Source organism: Larus michahellis, chromosome 4, assembly GCF_964199755.1.
Source record: "Larus michahellis chromosome 4, bLarMic1.1, whole genome shotgun sequence".
NCBI lineage: Eukaryota > Metazoa > Chordata > Aves > Charadriiformes > Laridae > Larus > Larus michahellis.
The window spans coordinates 23,924,795-23,942,896 of NC_133899.1; the positions used below are offsets into that span (position 1 = coordinate 23,924,795).

Below are 18,102 nucleotides of genomic sequence, written 5' to 3' on the forward strand. Positions count from 1 at the left end.
GTGTCAAGAGTTCTTTATATTATCAAATACCTTTTTCAGGACAGGAGAAAAGCAAATGGTTTATTAATGATAGAGCATTAAATGCTGTTTGACTGGATGGAGGCATTTTTGTTCAAAAGTTGGCGCTAAAAGGGTTTTGGAGCTGGCAGACTTATTTACACATTTTCATGTCTCTGGGAAGATACTTAAAGATTGAGAGACTGGAAAAGCTATAGCCATTCTTAAATGTGAATCCACCGGCTCTTGGCAAACATCCTTCTTTTGGCCCTATAGCGAAAGATAAAGGTAACTTCTTGTGTCATTCAAGCTGTCCCAGCGGAGGAGGGTTTGGATGATGCTGCAGACGCTCCAGCCAGAGTCTGGTACTGACCACCTAGGAAGAAGCCGGCTTTCAAAAGAAAGGCAGCAGCTGGGTTGTCAATCTTGTCTCTGTGTATGGCACCGCCTGGTGAAAAGCATTGCTTTTCAAGCTGTCATACGCTGTAAATCGCTGCCCTGCTCTTACTTTGATCAATGAAATGTGCCACCATAGAAAGGGGTCTGCTAACCTTGGCAAGCGGCTCAGCCGCATGAGAAAACACAGTGCCTTGACTCCCTCGGGGCTCCCCGCTTGCTGTAATTATCCTCGGCCTCACTGCCAGCAATATCCCACCCCAGGCTTCCTGCAAGCTGGTGCATTTTGAGCTTGCACTCTAGGCTCCTTCCCTCCAGGGCAAATCCTCGAAATCGAGAAGCCTCAGGAACTGGAGACAAAAATCAAATACCTTCGAGCGTGGTGTCTGTGCTGCACTGACCAGCTAAGAAGCCACAGAACATCTGTATCTCACAGTCAATTCCGGTGGCAGAAGACTGATGCATTGTGACCCCAGTAGATCTCTGGGGTCTCACTGCCTCCAAACTCAAGAGTGTCTGCAGAGTTAAAAGAAAAAAAGAAGAGGAACAACTATCAAAATAATTCACAAGTTAGCAATCCTCCCTCTAGCCTGTTTTTTAAAATATTGCTCACAAGAAGCTGATAGACACTGAAATAAATAGCACTATGAGAGAGATAAGTGATGCATTAGACTTCTCACCGGTCCCCTGACTACAGCTACTATTGAAAAATCTGCCAAGAAATATTAGATGTGAAGTGGCTGTGCTATGGGAGAGTAAAAAAATATTAGGAACCGCCAAAACCCCTCATTTGATGAAGACAAAAAGCTGGAGGAGACATCTAAAACCTAGAAAAGCTTTCTAGGTACAAATCTTCTGTGATACAAGGACGGCACAGACCAAGGATATAAAACACAGGTAGCAACTACTTGTCCAGATAATTTATTGCTGGTCCCGCAGAAGTAATTCTGGGATTCACTCGACCCTCAGGAGCACCTGGACACTGCAGAGGTAGTACAGGTATTTTCTGAAGAATGGAAATGCTTCGTGTCACGACTATGGCAACTGTCACAGTATTGTCCTTTCCATAGCTGTAGGGAGGAGGAGTAAAAGGAGTTCTTTGGGTTTCTCTGGACGCTGATGCAGGCTTAGTAACCTCAGCGTGAATTTATAATCCATCATTGCTTTTCAAAATGCTGTCGGAGAAACAGAGAGACTCCTCACTTTGGACACCAGACTCCGTTGAAGACTTCATTTAGTCTTAAGATGATGTTTACATATAGTATTTTTACTGTTTTAAGTAATTCCTGTTATAAGATGGCGTAATTAAAGCAGGAACTCTCCCAGCTCACATGCAGAAGCATCCAGACAAAAGTGCCTTTATGTAGGTGTTGCACATTCCTAAAAATTTATGGAACCAAACCAGTAGAAGCCCCTTTTCACAGGTATAACCATCACTGCACTACAAGCTCGTATCCCTCTCTACCCACATTGCTCACGGACACAAGGGAGTAAAAGCAATACAGAAACAATGCACAGACCCGCCTGAGCGACTCCACTCTGTTCAGCAGAGACTTTCTGAGCCCCTCTGTGGTCACCAGTTGGGCAAACATCCCAGGGGATCGTGGCTAGCACTGCTTCGGAGAGCAGTGGCAAGGCAGGGAACAGGGACTGGCCGGTTTTGGGGGACCCTGCAAAGCACGGGACTCTCCAATGCTCAGCCGTGGCCTGAGACCTGCACTCAGGTATGTATTTGCATTACAAGGCCACTAAATGCCATCAAAGCAACGTTAAAACGGTAGTAATACCAAATTATCCAGAAATATAACCCAAATCCTGGTTTCCTCTTTGCCATTCCTGCGCAGCATACTCCAGCAAGACCATACCAAACCTTTCTAATGGCTTGGTTCAGAGGAGGAGTTTTTAATCAGATTCCCTCACAAACTCATCTAAAAGCTGAGCAAAAACATGTACGTGAGTTCTCATCTGCTCAGACCTACCAAAACATGAGATGCTGAACTCCTCCTTCCCTTAATTCCCTGATGGGGAACAGCATGGTGCCAGGTTGGCAGGGTTGGCTACTGATATTTCAGCAAACAGCCTCATCCCTTTGGTGGTCAATGGTCATCCTCAATGGTGCTGCTGAGACCTTATAAGGTCTGTAGTGGAACACAGCATCATTTTAGCCCACGAGGAGTAGGGGTCAGGGTATCAGCCAGTTCTCAAAGCACCTTACAGGAATTCTGAACTCCCCATGGGAATGGGGAGACCATTTTAAGATGAACTGACCCAAATTGTCTCTCTCCTACCATTTGCCATCTATCTACTTGGAGGAGGCAGATAGGGAGGGAGGGAGGGAGGAAGGTCCTAACAGGGCAACTTTCTCTACAGAAGGAAGATGTCCACTGGCATTCGGAAAGGCACCTTGGGACATCCCTGCGTAACATCACTTAATTTGATCAACTCATTTTAAAGCCTCAGCTCTGATTACAGTTGATGAACCAAACCGAGCAGCGAGGTACCTCCCACCTCTCTCCTGCAGCAAAACTCATTGCAAATCTGTAATACCCCAACACCGCTGAAAAGAAGCAAGTCTTGTTATCAGAAGTCTGCATAGGTTCCTTGATGTCACCAAATCCATAAACATCATCTATAATGAGTGGAAGTGGAATGTTATATTACCTCTATTACAACAGGGCGACAGAGCAGAACAGCCTCTGTCAATATACTGTGGTTTTGTGGGTCACAAGAAGATTTTATTTCTCTCTTGGAGCCTTGAATCCTCGTTTTAAGACAACCAGGAGACACACGAGGCAGCTTTAGAGCTGCTCCTTTTACTTCTCACCTGATCTATATTTTGAGATGGCTTCTTAGAAGAAGGGCAAACGTAATAAGCCAGCTTCTGTACTTTTTATAACTCTCAGTCAGGTCTTTGATTTGGGCCAGCAAGGAAGCTTGTTAGATCTGATAAAGCAACTAAGCATCTCTGGAAAACGCTGTTAAAAGAACATGAAACAAATGAAAAGCTGGGACAGACTTAATGGTAAATACATGGCCTGGCAGTGCAGCACGGCTACATCCTGTTTGCCATTATTATTTAATACTGGCATCGATTGGTTGAAGGATGAGACAGACCAGGCAATTCTCTGTGGGGTTTACTTGAATACGATTTCACTTTGAGATTAAACAAGACCACAAACTTGGATCGCACTGTCTTGTTGGGAAATTTTAATTAATTGATTTAATGTCAGGGACTACTGTGGTCAAGCAGTAAACAACCACCTCTTTGATCATCTACGTGGACAAACCAAGTCCCCACTAACTATCAAGCAGTGCCCAACTCTGGGTTAGAACCAGTGCAGCGTTAACCTGGCTCCTCTGGAGTAACAAGCTGTACAGCCACTATATCCCACATGCTGGTAGCATAAGCTGTTTGTATGGAAACAGCTATTGTCATGGCTCAGGCTCTTTGGGTTTTATATTAACCTTTCTGAGAGCCCACGGAGGCTTAGAACAATTTACACCACCTCTCCATTTCACAACAGTGACGCATGGATACTAAGAGAAACGCAAGGAGTAATTAGTTCCACCATCACCACGTTAGCTGCTCCTCTTTAATGTCAGAAGAAGGCTAGTGACACAGACAGGGAGGCTAACCTCAGCAATTGCCTCCATCAGGTACATCACAACCAAGCCAGCAAAACTCAGTGCGAGACCACATTTTTAAGAGTGATTTCACCCACTTATTCTTTCATGCTTATTCTTGCATATTCACGTTCTCACTAACACCAAGACACATGTGTCTAGGTGGTCCAGTGAGGATTGCCTGTAGTGACACAGAGGACAAGTCCTCATCATGCCTCTGTGATTCACCCTGGGTGGTGAAGACACCATATGATATTTACAGCCTTTATACTCTCTCTTAATAGAGGCAGCTCTGGGTATGCTTGAGTTGCATCCCACTGTTGTTGCTCCACATCTGCGTTGTGTTCTTACCTGAGGTATGGCCTTGCTGCCACCATCACTTATTCCTTCTGCTATTACATTCTTCTCTACTCTCCACTTGCTGTTCTCAGCCTCCTGAATTGCAGCACATACACCACTCTTTGCCATAATGATTTCCACACCGAAACATCTGTCTTCCAAAGTTCTCTTGCAAGCACTGATCAGTCCCTGGAGACACCCAGGTATTTAATTCCTGTTTGATATACAGTGCAAACAAAAGGCTGATTTGGCCAGCAGTTTATTCCAAAGTTGTCCCTGGCAAGGAAGGTCACTTTACGTAGACTAAATAAGTTGTATTACAAACAGCCTACTGGTCACTGGCTGGAAATCTGTGGCTACATCCATCAATTCCCAACCTCTGCCTTTATAAGTAAGCATTGCTCTTTCCACCACCACCACCTAAATCTTTTCCTCCGAGGCAATCACCAGAAGTTTGGAAGCAAGGTCATGGCAAAATAAACCAAAAAAAAAAAAAAGAACGATGGAAAGATGAAGATGGAATACCTTTGAGTAGGGGAAGCTTCCTTCCGTGGTTTGGAGGTGTGCAGCATCATTACAGGAGCTGGGGAGTGCAGCTGAATAGCTTGGAGCACGGCTTTCTCTCCCTGAGATGGAGCAGCTGTCCTGGAATTGGATGTGGGGCAAAGCTGCAAGGGAACAAGAGGGAGGACAGAAAGCAGCTACTCCCCATTTTCTACAGGTTCTAATGAGCGTTTGTATTTTTGTCTTACATAAGCAGATGTGAAACCCAGCCCATCTCTCTTTATAAGACTTATCTCTCTCTCAAGAAGCAAACCAACAATTTCTCTTCTCAACAGCCATTTTTATTGCTTTTGACAATACACCATTGGAGGGAAAAAGAAATCATTTTCTGCTATTCTTTAGCTTCTATTAGAGTAAGTAAATTCCCTGGGACAACTGATAAAAGGTAAATGGTTAACTCTGTAGCCAAGCTGACAATGCAAGTAAAAAGAGTTGGAAATTCCCCAAAGCAGCCTACTCTCATGTAAGAATAGCACCACAAAACTGCCCAAGTAACTACTCTATCGAGTAATTAACGAACATGTGCATGGAGAGCAAGTTCTTACAGCCAGTGCTAACAAGACTGAAAGTCTGTGTCTCAAGATGACGCAGCAGAGGCTCAGGCTTGAAAGTGTCAGCAACATTTCGCTCAAGCCAACAGCAATCAACAAAAATCCTTCCACTCGTTCCAACGGGCTTTGGCTAAGGTCCCTCACACACGCACGCATGCATGCACACACACAATCTCTCAAAACAGCCAGAAACAGTATCCTGAATCACGCCTTCAACTCCCAGCTCCTGCCACAGTCCAGCCTTCATCTACAAAATAAATATATACGGGCTTAACAATGAAGAATAATTTGATACAGTCTGTAAAGTGCTACGTTTCTAAATTATACTGAGTTAAAACGATATTCCGCTCTAGTATTTTAAATACAATAAATATAGAATGAGCTGTGTGCAACTTCACTTGCAAGTTTTATTCTTTTTTTAGTAGATATACTAAATTTAGTAATCAAAATAGCCTCCAATAGTACTCCATGAAAAACTAGTAAGTTATAAATAAAATCGCATCCTTCAAAGATATCCTACGCACTTCTTCTGTCCACATTGCACGGATAAATGTAGTGTTCCTGTGAGCATATGGAGTAAAGACAAATAAGGAAGCTGAAAATTACCTAACAATAAAAAGCAAAACCAGACAACTTAATGCTACATATCCTCCCATAAACAGTCTGTTTTCTACATTTAATCGTGGTGCACACAACCCAGTTCTTTTATTTTTGTTGCCTCACATTAAAAAACTCTTCCAGGAAGAACATCTTGCAAGATACGGGTCGAGTCATCTTCATCTTGCTCCTTTTTACTGCAAAGTGGAAAAGATTCTTGAACAAACTGCCTACACATTGGACACTGCTGAAAATACTTAATGCAACCATCACACAAGCAGGCATGCCTGCAGGGCAGGAGTACCCAGTTCACTGTGCCATTCTGGCAAACAACACAGTCTTTGCTGTTTTCTTCATGCAATTCTGGTTCATCTTCAGCCAGTCCAGCCTTTTCTAGCAAGCTTCTGTCAGTGCTTCTCTCACCAGGGGACTCATCGCTTGGAGACGGCGCAGTACTATTTGCAGACATGAAGAGTTGCTAGAATACACATATACACAAACATTTAGAAGTCAACAGACTCTCCCCTGATACCTGAACACACGCATGCAATGCAAGCTCCACTGGGTCAGATTTACTGGTTTCCACTGGGACAAATAGTGCCAGGCTCACTTTTTGCCTGAGTCCTGACAGTTGCCTGGCCTTCAGTTAAAGGTATTTCAGAAGCATAAAATCACATAAAACACTGGGAAAATATTCAGGATAAGTCATCAAATCTTAGCTGAATCAAATCAAAGTACATGCATGAACTTTAACAGAACTGCACGGGTTTTGAACAGCTCAGGTTTCTGTTTCTGGTATATCGTTCTCTCTGCCTAGAGGGATACTTCTATCCATTCCTACCAAAAAATACATCCGCCAAGCTGTCAAATCTACTTCACTCAACCCATTCTGCTCTTGCTTGTATTAAAATCCCCTGAAGAGCAAATTCTTCTGCGCGTGCTCTCTGAGTAAAGCCAGTAAGCTACCATGCAGCCAAAGATGCCCACAGAGAGCACACTACGCAACTATACAATATGCAGCTGCACAGATATTTCCATTCAGTTTAAGCAGTGTTTTTACAATGGTAACCACACACGAAAAGAAAGCTTAAGGGGATCAACAAGGAAGTTTACCTGGATCAACTATGTCAGCAAAACATGGCCAGGACAAACATTTCTTTGGACAAATCTATTTCTGAACGAATGCCAATCGAGTCAATAGAACTAATTTGGCCCAATTTCTACCTTATCAATACCATTTATTTTTATTATCACAGTAATAGAAAAGTGAATCGCATAAAATCACATCATTAATGGCCTGACAGACGCAGGAAAAAGATGGTTCCACAACACGCATAGATAAGGGAAACTGGAATGGAATAATTAAAATAGTTTAACTTCTAATGATATGTGCTAGGCAGATTCCTAACCCTTGTACATGTATTGGTGTAAAATGAAAATTAAAAAAAAAAAGTTTCTTCTGAGGCTTTCCCATTTGAAGGCAGTATAGGAGAAAGTGCTGATTTGAGAGACTAGCAAGGAGGTAACAAATGTTCTGTAAAGAGGAAGCGTTTGGCCTAGCTGGTAAACTTCTCACCACTGCTCTAATAAGCGGACACGACCTAGGCCTCCTAGACTAGAATCAAGTAATTTCTCCAGGAAATCTTGAACATTTTCATATAAAATATTTCTGTACAATAACTTCGGCTGGAACTACTTAACTGATAAAATTAATTTTAACTATTATCCAGTTCTTTGCATGACAATAAAAGCCTTATACTAATTTTGGCTCCTGAAAGCCTATACAAACTAAACACTGTCGCCCAAATGAAACAAGACTCAGTGAGTGTCTTACCTTCAGATCATGGTATTGACCTTGAGCTAGAAGTAGATACTGATATAATATTCTGCAGGAAAGTCTGTAGCTCTCATCAGGAATGTGAATTACAGCCACCATTGAAATCTACCAAAAAAAAAAAAAAAAAAAAGAGCTATGTTTAATAACATTCCTTTTTGTTACACGATTAATATAGAACTGTTTGCTTGAAAGATTGCATACTTTGTTATAACCTCTGACCTGCTTATTTCCTTAGACAATCAGGACTTCAATAATGTTGACTTCAAGCAGAGATCAAAAAATACACTGGGCAAGTTAAAAACAGGACATGGCAGAAGATAGCACCTTAGCTTTCTGCCCTGGCTCTCCATGGAGCCCTTCTGTGGCCAGTTTACTGTGGAGACCCGCTCTGACTGCTCTCACCTAACGGAATTAGGCCTCAAGCCGAAAATGCACTTAAGGATGCGCAGTCCTCCTGAAGGTAAGCACTTATGCAGCTGAGGTAGGGCTTGCTTACAGTGTCATCTGCACAATGATTTCAACCAGAAGTAGCAGCTCCAACACTCCTCTGTCCACTCCGCTAACTCATGATGAACTCCTCACAGACGGGAGAGAAGCTGACAAACTGCAAGGAGTTTCCTCCAGCATCTGAACCCCAAGCGGGCGCATGTACTTAAGTCCCGTACAACATCTCCAGTCGCATCCTGGGCTGTCTTCAACACAAGAAATGACACTGCCAGCTGAAGTCTAAGTGCAGAACAGGGGAACACCTAAAAGGCACAGTCTTCTCTACTTTCTCTCATTTCTCGCCCAAAGACACGAACCACAGTTTTTAGACTCCGAAAAGCATTTAGAAGTGCTGCTGATTGGCTTGTAAACCAAGTATGCAAAAGACAAATTTCACTGGAAAGGATTCTGAAAGGACCCCATGGGCTGACTTTAGAGTGAATTTTCTGAAAACAAAAGCATTCTGAGCTTGCATGCTGTGCCTAATGCTCCTCATCCTGCCCAAATTATGTAATAGCCTCTACAAAGCAGGAAAAAAAGAAAGTGAAATTCAATATTATTGTAGTTCCCAGAAGCTGTCAAAAGAGAAATGAAATATAGAAGAAAGCTGTTTTGTTTAAAAAAAATTTAAAGGCAAATTAGACTTGCACTTCTACTATATGGCTAATGACATGCAGAGTTTAATACATATGTACCTATACATATGCATTTATACTAACTGAATTTACTATTCTTTGGCAATAAAGCCTTTTTTTCTAAATCACAATGCCCCCAGAAAATGCCCCAAACACCCCCACACCACTATTAGCTTTGGTTTGGAATCTGGAAGCTATTAAATCTCCATTAAAATGGTAAGATTTTGTGTTTTGATAACGAGAGTTTCAAAGTTAATGGTTCTCAGTGTATTTGTATTATGTCATCCCACCATAAGTGCTTTCTCAACAACGACGCATGTCCTCAATTCATAGTTTGTTCAGACACTTAGGCAACTTTTTAACTGTGAGTGGGACCAGTTCCTAACACAAGCACCTCTACTTTCAAGCTATTATATTCTCTGTTACGCTGCCCTGTAGTACAGAAATATATACAGAAATATATTCTGCTAGAAATGCGATGCTGTTTGATTGAACAACAGATGCAATTGACTGATCAACAGATACAATTTGTCTGGCAAGGAGTTCAGGCAGAGTTACTCCTTTGACCATATAATTAAGAGATTCTAGTTGTGTTACTTTTCTCCAAAACCAGGGGAAAAATACCTCCCCCGCTCTCCTTTCATCCCTTTCTTCTATGCTAAGGAACAAAAGAGTGGTGTTACAAATTCACCTCCATGCTAGTGTCAAACACATTCAAATATGAAATTTACAGTCTCTTTACATTAAATTAATCTGAGCTCTAAACATACATAGATGTACCAATCTGGGAGATAGCTCAAGTGGGGACAGGAGGGAGGAAGGTGAAGTGATAAGCAGCCAAGGACATGCATCACTTGGGAAGGGAACAGATTTCTTAGGCACTGGTGTGACCACAAACAATTTCCAAATGAACACATGGAAAAGCGTTCAGTGGATTTAGGCAGTCTGCTTCCGAGCTCCTTTGTATTATTGTTCAAGCAGCTAGTGCTATCAGATTACCAACCAAATGAAAAGATGGGAAATAAAAGCGTGTCCCAAATTATTACAAAAAGAATCAGTCAATTTAGAGTTTAGAAGGGATACTGAACTGCATGTGACTGAAGCTGCTTTAACTGTAAGAGAGCAGGAGACCTTTTTCGGGAGCTGAGTATTTCATATCAGTCTACTGCAAGACGTTCACACCTTCCTGTAAATGACCTGGAGCTGGCTACTGTGAAACGCACTGTACTTCATCACATAGACTTGGGCCTGTTGCAGAAAGGTAATTTCTACGTTCCTAACAGTCAACTCAGCAATCAGCTCAAATATCTGTGCCAGACACCAGGAAAAAAAAGAAAAAAAAAAAAAATCCTCCTGCCTTGCCAACTGCAGTCTGAAAGACCAAAAAACCTCCACCAGAGGTTTACGTGATCAGAAAAATCGCAGTAATGGCTTACTAACCTACCACAACCCTAGTTCATCTGACCACAGGACATACCACAGAGACTTTTGCAGATATGAGCTTCATGAAAATCATAAGCATCTTTTGAATGGCATACATAATTTTCATATAACAAGTATCCTTGCTCTTCTGTCATACTCCCCTGGAGTCATCAGTGACAAAATTAGGGACTGAATTCTAGGGGGCAGGGAAAGGAAGCTGTTTTATTCAAGCCTGTCTCCTGAAACATTCAGACCTTAAATGCAGTGACCCTAAAATGTATTCTTATAGTACTTACAATATCATATATTTCTCTGTCTTCTTCATCAGCTAACGTCAACAATGCTATCAACGGATAGCGAGATCTAGGCACTGGGCCAAAATCGACAACTTGAGCATCTTCTGGTAACTGACAATATTTTTCTTCCTTGTCATTTTTTTTAATGCTTTGTATGTGTCAAGGAAAACAATCAGTGTTGCTGCAATTGTAGACAAATGTGACGTTTGCATAAAGAATATTTTTCATCATATTTGTTCATAAATACATTGTGCCAAGAACTGCCGAGTGTTCACAAGTCTCAACACTCCCTGTGCCAAAAAATTAGCATATTTTGTCAAAACAATTTAAAAAAGGATACAAGTACTGTTGTCGATAGAGGTATTCGCTGTATAGAGCATCCTCTAATGCCTGAGGAGTCTTTATTCTGAAGCAGTAGACGTGTTTCTGCAATGCTTCGTGGAGTTTTTGAACACTGCAGCCCCAGTAGCATGTAAGAATACAGTCTTCCAGACAATCAGGTGTCAGTGTTATACCCTCTTGTAGAAAGAAGATAAGAGTTTCATTAACTCATCAATGTGCAGGAATTCCAGAACTGCTAAGTGTAGGTTCTTAAAGGGTAACAGGCAGAAAACAACTACAACGTCCCAGATTTTTAGCACTATAATCTAATCTTCTAAGAATTCAGACTAGGTTTAGTGCTTATGGAAGTCCATGGAGATGAGGAAGTGGATGTGAGGAGATAAAATGGCTGATTAAGCTAACAAAAGTAGCCCGTGCATTTTACAAAGGGTAAATTTTAACTTCTGGTAACATTTTACACACTCACTGGCAGATCCAAGAGCATAATCCTTAGCCCAAAGTCCATTCCCTCTTTAGATAATGGTATTAATCGGATCACTGGCCTACCACACCCTCTCTGGTCTCAAAGAATAAGGCACTTTTGATCATGCAGAAGGAGGACAAAAAGAGGATCTATGCACTCCATGTCTTTCCTAAAAATCAAATATCCAACCCATTAACTTCTAAACACTTACTGCACAAACAGGAGCAGAACTCTTAAAAAGTCCCACCAAATTCAAGTGCTCAAACCTCCTGAAAAATCCAATTTATCTGAAGACTAAGTTGTTGGTGTTTTGTGGTGGTTTGGTTTTTTTTTTTTTTTTTTTTTTTTTTTAAACACAGTGCAGGAGGGATAAAACTGCTGCAGCCCTTTTCTCATTCATAGGACGGCTCCACATCTGTGTTGGCAGAAGATGCTCAGCCTCGCTTACTACTCCCCAGTGATGCAGGAGGGCATGAATTTCACTTCTCATGTGGGTGATTTCAAGTATGTTAGGAACTACTTGAACTCTGATCCAAATATTTAAATTCAGTTTCAGTTGAAGCACAGATAGAGAGGGAAAAATATTTATTCATTACAAGTAGTGCACTTCCTAACATCACTGGAGTTTTGGACTTAGATTTAAGTGGGCAGCAATATGTTCTATAATGAATTCTATAGAATTCTACAATTCTGCAAAGTTTACAAGAACGCCTACAGTAGCTGGTAATCTGCAAATGTTTTTGTTACTTAAAAAAATTTGTTACAGCATGAACTGTTTTATTAATAAGAACTAAACTGTACTTAAACACCCAAACATTTCCCTTTTAAAAGCACCATATTTATAAGCTGTGTAAAAATTATTTCTATTGTAATGGTGGGAGGAAACATGGTTCTGAGTAATTTTGATAAAGGAAAAGGAGAGGAAGAAAACATAGTACTAAGTTTAGGAACCCAAACTGACAAAAATCAAGCACATCAGAAATCCGCTGACTTGTTACTGAAGCTGTAGCAGGATGAGGGATTTCTAACCCAAAAGGATTCTTCACTTGTCTCATCCGCTTTTTCAAAACTCTTGTGCTGGATTCTGCTTCTTCTGAGTTTCTCAGAATAACAGGAACACCCAACCCAAACCTATGAGACATGAAAAAAGAACAAGTGGGTTAAGTGTTAGTGTTGACACATTCGAATTTTTCTTCAGCTCTAAATAGCAAGCAGCACAACAAATAGAGCTAACTTGGGTTCGCAGAATCTCTGCTAGGATGCATGCATAATATAGCCTGAGAATCCAACTCCAGCTTTTTGTGGCAGAACGTAAAAGTCTTCGCAATGATACAGAAAGCCTATAAAGGGGGAATACTTTACTCCTGCAACCTTTCCAGAAAGAGAATAAAGTTAACGAGAATGGTCAATGCCCTCTAGTGGTAAATGGTTGGCCAGAGCTTTCTCCCAATCGACATTCTGCACATCCCTTCACAGGACAAAAAAAAAAAATCACTGCTTGCAAAGATGGAACAGCCTTAATGGACTGGGTGCTTGAAAGGAACACCTCAGAGTAAATCATTCAGCCTTAAGGTATTTCTAGCTGTAACTACAGCCAGCGAGATGTTTTTATGGGAGACTAAGATCCCAATTTCCCATGTAAACCTCAATTACAATAATATGCTGATATTAAATCAGGGACTGTAAAGTTTCTGGCTCAAAGCAGAGCCTAAGTGCAAAATATTCAAGACTCTGAATCAAAGCCGAGACTCTAAGACCCCTTCAAAGCTGAAACTAGCACGCTAGAAAACGTGATATTCTGACTTTAAGAGGATAACAAAGCAAAGGTGTTTAAAATTTTAAACACTCTATGAATCAAAATCAAAGAAAGCAAGGAAGAATATTTTGAGATCTGACATCAATTAAAAACCCCAAGATTTTCATATTGCCTAGGGCTTTTAAAAGAACAACTACAGAAATCGGGATCTACAAAACAAGCTCCACAACAGACTTCCTTTTACACTTGGCTAAAAATATTTCACTCTTTAATAAGCAATAGCAATAACTTTCAATAACCAAAAGCTGATTAGAGAAACTGTCCCAGATATGCAATCAGAAGACTACTTCAGAGACTGAAGAGATCTCCTTAACTGCATTAATCCAGTCCTGTCTCATTAGTAAGGCAACAGGGAGAGGCTGTGGGAGTCTTTTGTTAATGCATTTTAGAAAACAGTTATTAATTAGCTCAGGCTGTGCTTTCCTGAATTTGTGCTTTTGTCGCTGCCACCTGTACTGTTGAAGTGATGGCCTGTTTAATGGCTTTGAATTTTGGTTTATGCAGTCATCAGCATACTGGGTGCTGGAAAACTCTGAATGGCATGAAGCATCAGCTCTTCCCTGCATCAATTGTTTCCATTTCATACACTGAAATAGCAGCTGTTACAGTAAGATGGGTCTCATATCAATAACTCAATCTGAAAAGGGCACTACCAACTTCAATGTCATCAGTTTGAAAATTGCTAAAGTAATTTCATGTACAATACAGCTCTGAGCCAAACAGACAATTTTGTGGCTTAACTGCTACTTTTTCCTAGGTTTAAAATCTTTTCCAACCCCTGAGTGTCAAACGAAGACCAGAAAGCAGAGCTTTTACTGACATTGGGCTCCTTTCTATTGATTCATGTTGGAGGGGTGCTCTTTGTAAGACTAACAGGGAAAAACATCAGTCAAAAGTGATTTTTGAGTTGAGGAAACTACTTCAGAAAAAAAATTCTCAGAGCCATTCTCAATAGCAATGACCTGTTCCTGGCAGTCTAACAAATATTTGCCTTTAACATTTACGTCTTGCGTGCCTGAGTGTCACAGATACAGTAAAGAGGAAAGAGACTGAGCTGGCAGAAAATACTCAGTATTCATTACTCCATCTTTGATAAATTCCTTTGGTTTGCTAGACTTTGATGGAAACATTTGCATTTCTTTGACGATATAATCTAGGGCATTCAGCCATACCTAGTTTGTGCGCATGGAGGGTCAAATCTCTGTCCAGTGCAAGTAAACGTAACCACGCTGACTTCATTGGGGCTGTAATGAAGTACACCATTAAAACATCTTACAAAGAAACCAGGTGCAGCAGCTGTTTCACTTATTCAATATCCAAAACTCAATGGAGCTAATCTCTCCAGTCGCACATAAAGATGCCTCCTGTTTTATACCATCTGGATGATTCTGAAGTAAAAACCCTGTTCTTTGGAAACTTTCTTTGCTGGTCGAAAGCAACAGGATAATCACCATGAAAAGCGGACATAGAAAAAAACCTCTGCTACAGTTTTAGCAGCAGCTGAAGGCAGAAAGGCCTTTCTGTTCAACAATAAGGTACAGTGCTTCTGTAAATGTTAAGGTAGTATTCAGTGTATGGAGGATCAATAAAGATACAGTTTTTATTTTATGATCTAATAGTCTATCAGCCTAGATCATTAGCTGGTATAAGGGAAAATTAATTTATTCAGAACAATGCTAGTTTAGAAGAGGCAGGAGTTTCCAATGGTTTTGTTCGTGACTTAATTTCTCCAAAGAGCAATCCAGACCTCAAACAAGTGCTGAGCCCATAGCTCCTCCTAATACGAGCGTTCATCTCCAGCTAAAAAGACAACACCCAGGGCCATATTCAGCTAATCTAAATTCCACCTCATTCCCATGCCCAGAGCATCTACTGGGCTGGCTCTAGAAAGCTACTTGAGCAGTAACCTACTTAGACTCTGAGCAGAACCACAGGTATCCAGGGCTGGCCATAAAAACAGACGCTCAGCAAATCAGTGCATGATTTTGCAAATGAAAACATTAACATTCCTAAGCAGTTGGTGTTTTTCAGGCTGACTGACACCATCATGAACACAGCCATAAAACAAACTGACAATTGATGCTGAAAACGACGGGGGAAACAAAATGTCATTACAGCAGTATATCAAGTGTTATGTGCTCATATGACACCATATGCATTTATAGTAGTCTGTGTAGCAAATAAAGGATCAAGTTGTTTTCGTGAGTAAGTTCAAGAGCACTTAAACTGTAACTGCAGCTGCAGACACACTGAAGTTGCTTGGAGGCTCTTGGTCATCCAGCCACGGTACGGCAGAGTTCAAAGGCAGCAGGAAGTATCTCTGAGTAACTAGTCACACACTCATATACTTGTATGTGCTGAGCTCCTGGCTACTGCTTCTACTTGACTAACGGTTCCTTTACAAACTAGTTGGAAGACAGCTTGCATATATTTACATAAACTGCAATAATATCTAGTGCAGATGCACCTAGAATCCCTGATCCTGAAAAAAAATGCATCTGGATGGTCCTCTGCACACCCTGTAGCCCAAAAAGCATCAATAGACATGTGTGCAAATGTAGGGATCTTCTGGCACAACCATTGCAGGCATTTTACAGCAGGGGATTGCAAAGCATTTATTATAAGCAGATAAATAATGATTAAATTGATAAAGGAACACTGGTTTGGGATATACATGCAGGAGGTTTATTTGAATCATGATTCAGTATCATTTTTTTGTAAAGGTAATACTTTTAAAGAACTGATGAAATGAAAAAGGAAAAGTGGAGAGAAGTACATGGCAATATAATACCGTCGTGTGCAGTGGGACAGAGAGAATTATGAAAGTAATTTCTACCACAGCTCTCCAAGTAAATAATGAGGTGGAGCTTCATCTAGCAAAAAGACAACAAAAAGACCAGTCTTGCCTTCACTACCACCTACCCAGCACTAGGGGAGGCAATGCAAAACAAGAACAAAAAGTTTCCACAAAGCTTATCGGAAAGATCAAAAGATATGCCTCATTCACACCGAAAGCAATAGATGGCGAGCCAGTGGCAGCTAACAAAGTGATGTAAACAAGGGGAAAACTCTGCACTAAAGGAAGAGTTAAGCAGCGTATTCATAAGCTGCCAAGAGGACAAACAGCTACAGCTAAAACATCTGTAATTCAAAAAGAGACAAATGAAGGAAAACACTGAACCACAGCACTACAGGTATTAATGTTAAACCAACAGGAGGAAATGCAATAACTCAGTCTTATTCTCTCCAGAAGCCACACAAGTGTGGTGTATCCGTAATACCTACATAAAATATTTTGATTGCTAATCAATGCTCTCCACTTGGCAAGTATCTGTATTTACATTTACAGACACTCCCAAAGCGGCAGGAAAACAGACAGAACTGTGCTATGGATGCACATTCAGGGACGTGTTTTGCTGAACGCTCTCGAATACAACCAGGAGAGGGGCTTACACTCATCACCCCTCTAGACTCCTCGGCAGATCAGTTGTTTAAGGCTCCTCCCCATCCCAGTCCCAGCACCTTGTTTGGTTCACCTGAAACACCCTCTCCTCCTCTGAGCTTCAGCAGTGAAACAGACTGGTGCCCCAGCAGCGGCTCTGTGTCCTCTCACACATTAGTAACAACCCTGCCTTAAAGCCTGGCAGATTTAGCTGAGAACCAGTATAACACCAGGCACCTTACTCAATACCTGCTCATTTTATCTACCACCAAGATTTGAGATGTCCATCTCCACCAGTGACAAATTCTTTCTTTGAAGCAGCCCTCCCTCACCCCCACACCCTCACATCAGGTCAGGTCCTCTCCCAGCCACCCTATTTTCTGCACAGCTTTCATCCTCTTCTCCTGCTGAAGCATCCCCTCTTCCCCTACGGTCAGTGCTAGCCCTCCCCACGCTCCTTTCTTCAACACAACCCCCCTTCCCTGACCACTGCCAGGCCCCACCCACCCCGCACCCCCAGAGCTATTCCCCACGGGGTGCCAGCTCCCATTAGCCCCCTCCCACACCACACCACCTCATTACACCGCCAGACCTCCGCAGCCAAGGCCTATCGCCCCAGACCGGCCTCCACGGGCAGGGACGGTGCCGGCCGCCCCCACAGCCGGCCCCTCCGCCGCACTCACCAGCCCAGCACCAGGCCGCTGGTGACGAGGAAGCAGACGAACACCACGGTGATGTAGAAAAGCGGCGAGTACTCGTAGAGCGTGACGAGGAACACGGCGGCCATGGGGCCGAGCCCCCACGGCGGGGGAGAGCCAGGCCGCCCCAGCACCAGGTCCAGCCGCCCCAGCACCAGGTCCAGCCGCCCCAGCACCAGGTCCAGCCGCGGGGCGCGTGCGCCGCCGCCGAGTGAAGCCATTGCCCTCAGCTTGCCCGGAGATGGGCGGGGCCGGGGGCGGCACCGCCTGGATTTGCACAAAGCATTTAAATAATTAAAAAAAAACCAAAACAACAAAAACAAATGCGAACGTGCCCATCCGGCACAACCCGCCTTCAAACACCTCCGTGCCTCAACTGTGGCAACTCTGGCGCTTGGAAAACTGACCTCGAGGAAAGAGGGGATGCTGCCAAATTCCTCCCGTGATCTTTAATTCTGAACAGCATTAGCACTGCATGCTGCTAAATAGTATTAAATAGCACTACACAAATATGTTTTGCATCATGACGTGAATAACCACCCTGCCTACACAATACCACAAGAGGAAAGAGCTGTATTTAAGAGCACGGAGAGATTA

General features: G+C 42.2%; 1 protein-coding gene across 1 annotated transcript; it reads right to left on the reverse strand.

The window, feature by feature from the left end:
• On the reverse strand, positions 1-18,012 carry CGRRF1 (cell growth regulator with ring finger domain 1). The gene is made up of 8 exons (XM_074583516.1): positions 17,491-18,012; positions 12,541-12,680; positions 11,085-11,262; positions 10,745-10,892; positions 7,903-8,010; positions 4,882-6,546; positions 4,369-4,570; positions 1-909 (listed from the first exon to the last, which is right to left on the reverse strand). The coding sequence occupies exons 1-6, from the start codon at positions 17,724-17,726 to the stop codon at positions 6,196-6,198; spliced, it is 1,161 nt and encodes a 386-aa protein (XP_074439617.1). The 5' UTR covers positions 17,727-18,012; the 3' UTR covers positions 1-909; positions 4,369-4,570; positions 4,882-6,195.
• Positions 18,013-18,102: the final 90 nt, after the last annotated feature.

What these genes read in the sequence shown, in the direction of transcription:
- CGRRF1 (XM_074583516.1), bottom strand. Translation starts at nt 17,726, where the DNA reads ATGGCTTCACTCGGCGGCGGCGCACGCGCCCCGCGGCTGGACCTGGTG. An exon ending in AGCGGCCTGGTGCTGGGCTG is followed by an intron (nt 12,681 to 17,490) that starts GTGAGTGCGGCG and finishes CATGTCTCATAG; the next exon opens with GTTTGGGTTGGGTGTTCCTG. An exon ending in ACAGAGAAATATATGATATT is followed by an intron (nt 8,011 to 10,744) that starts GTAAGTACTATA and finishes TTTTTTTGGTAG; the next exon opens with ATTTCAATGGTGGCTGTAAT.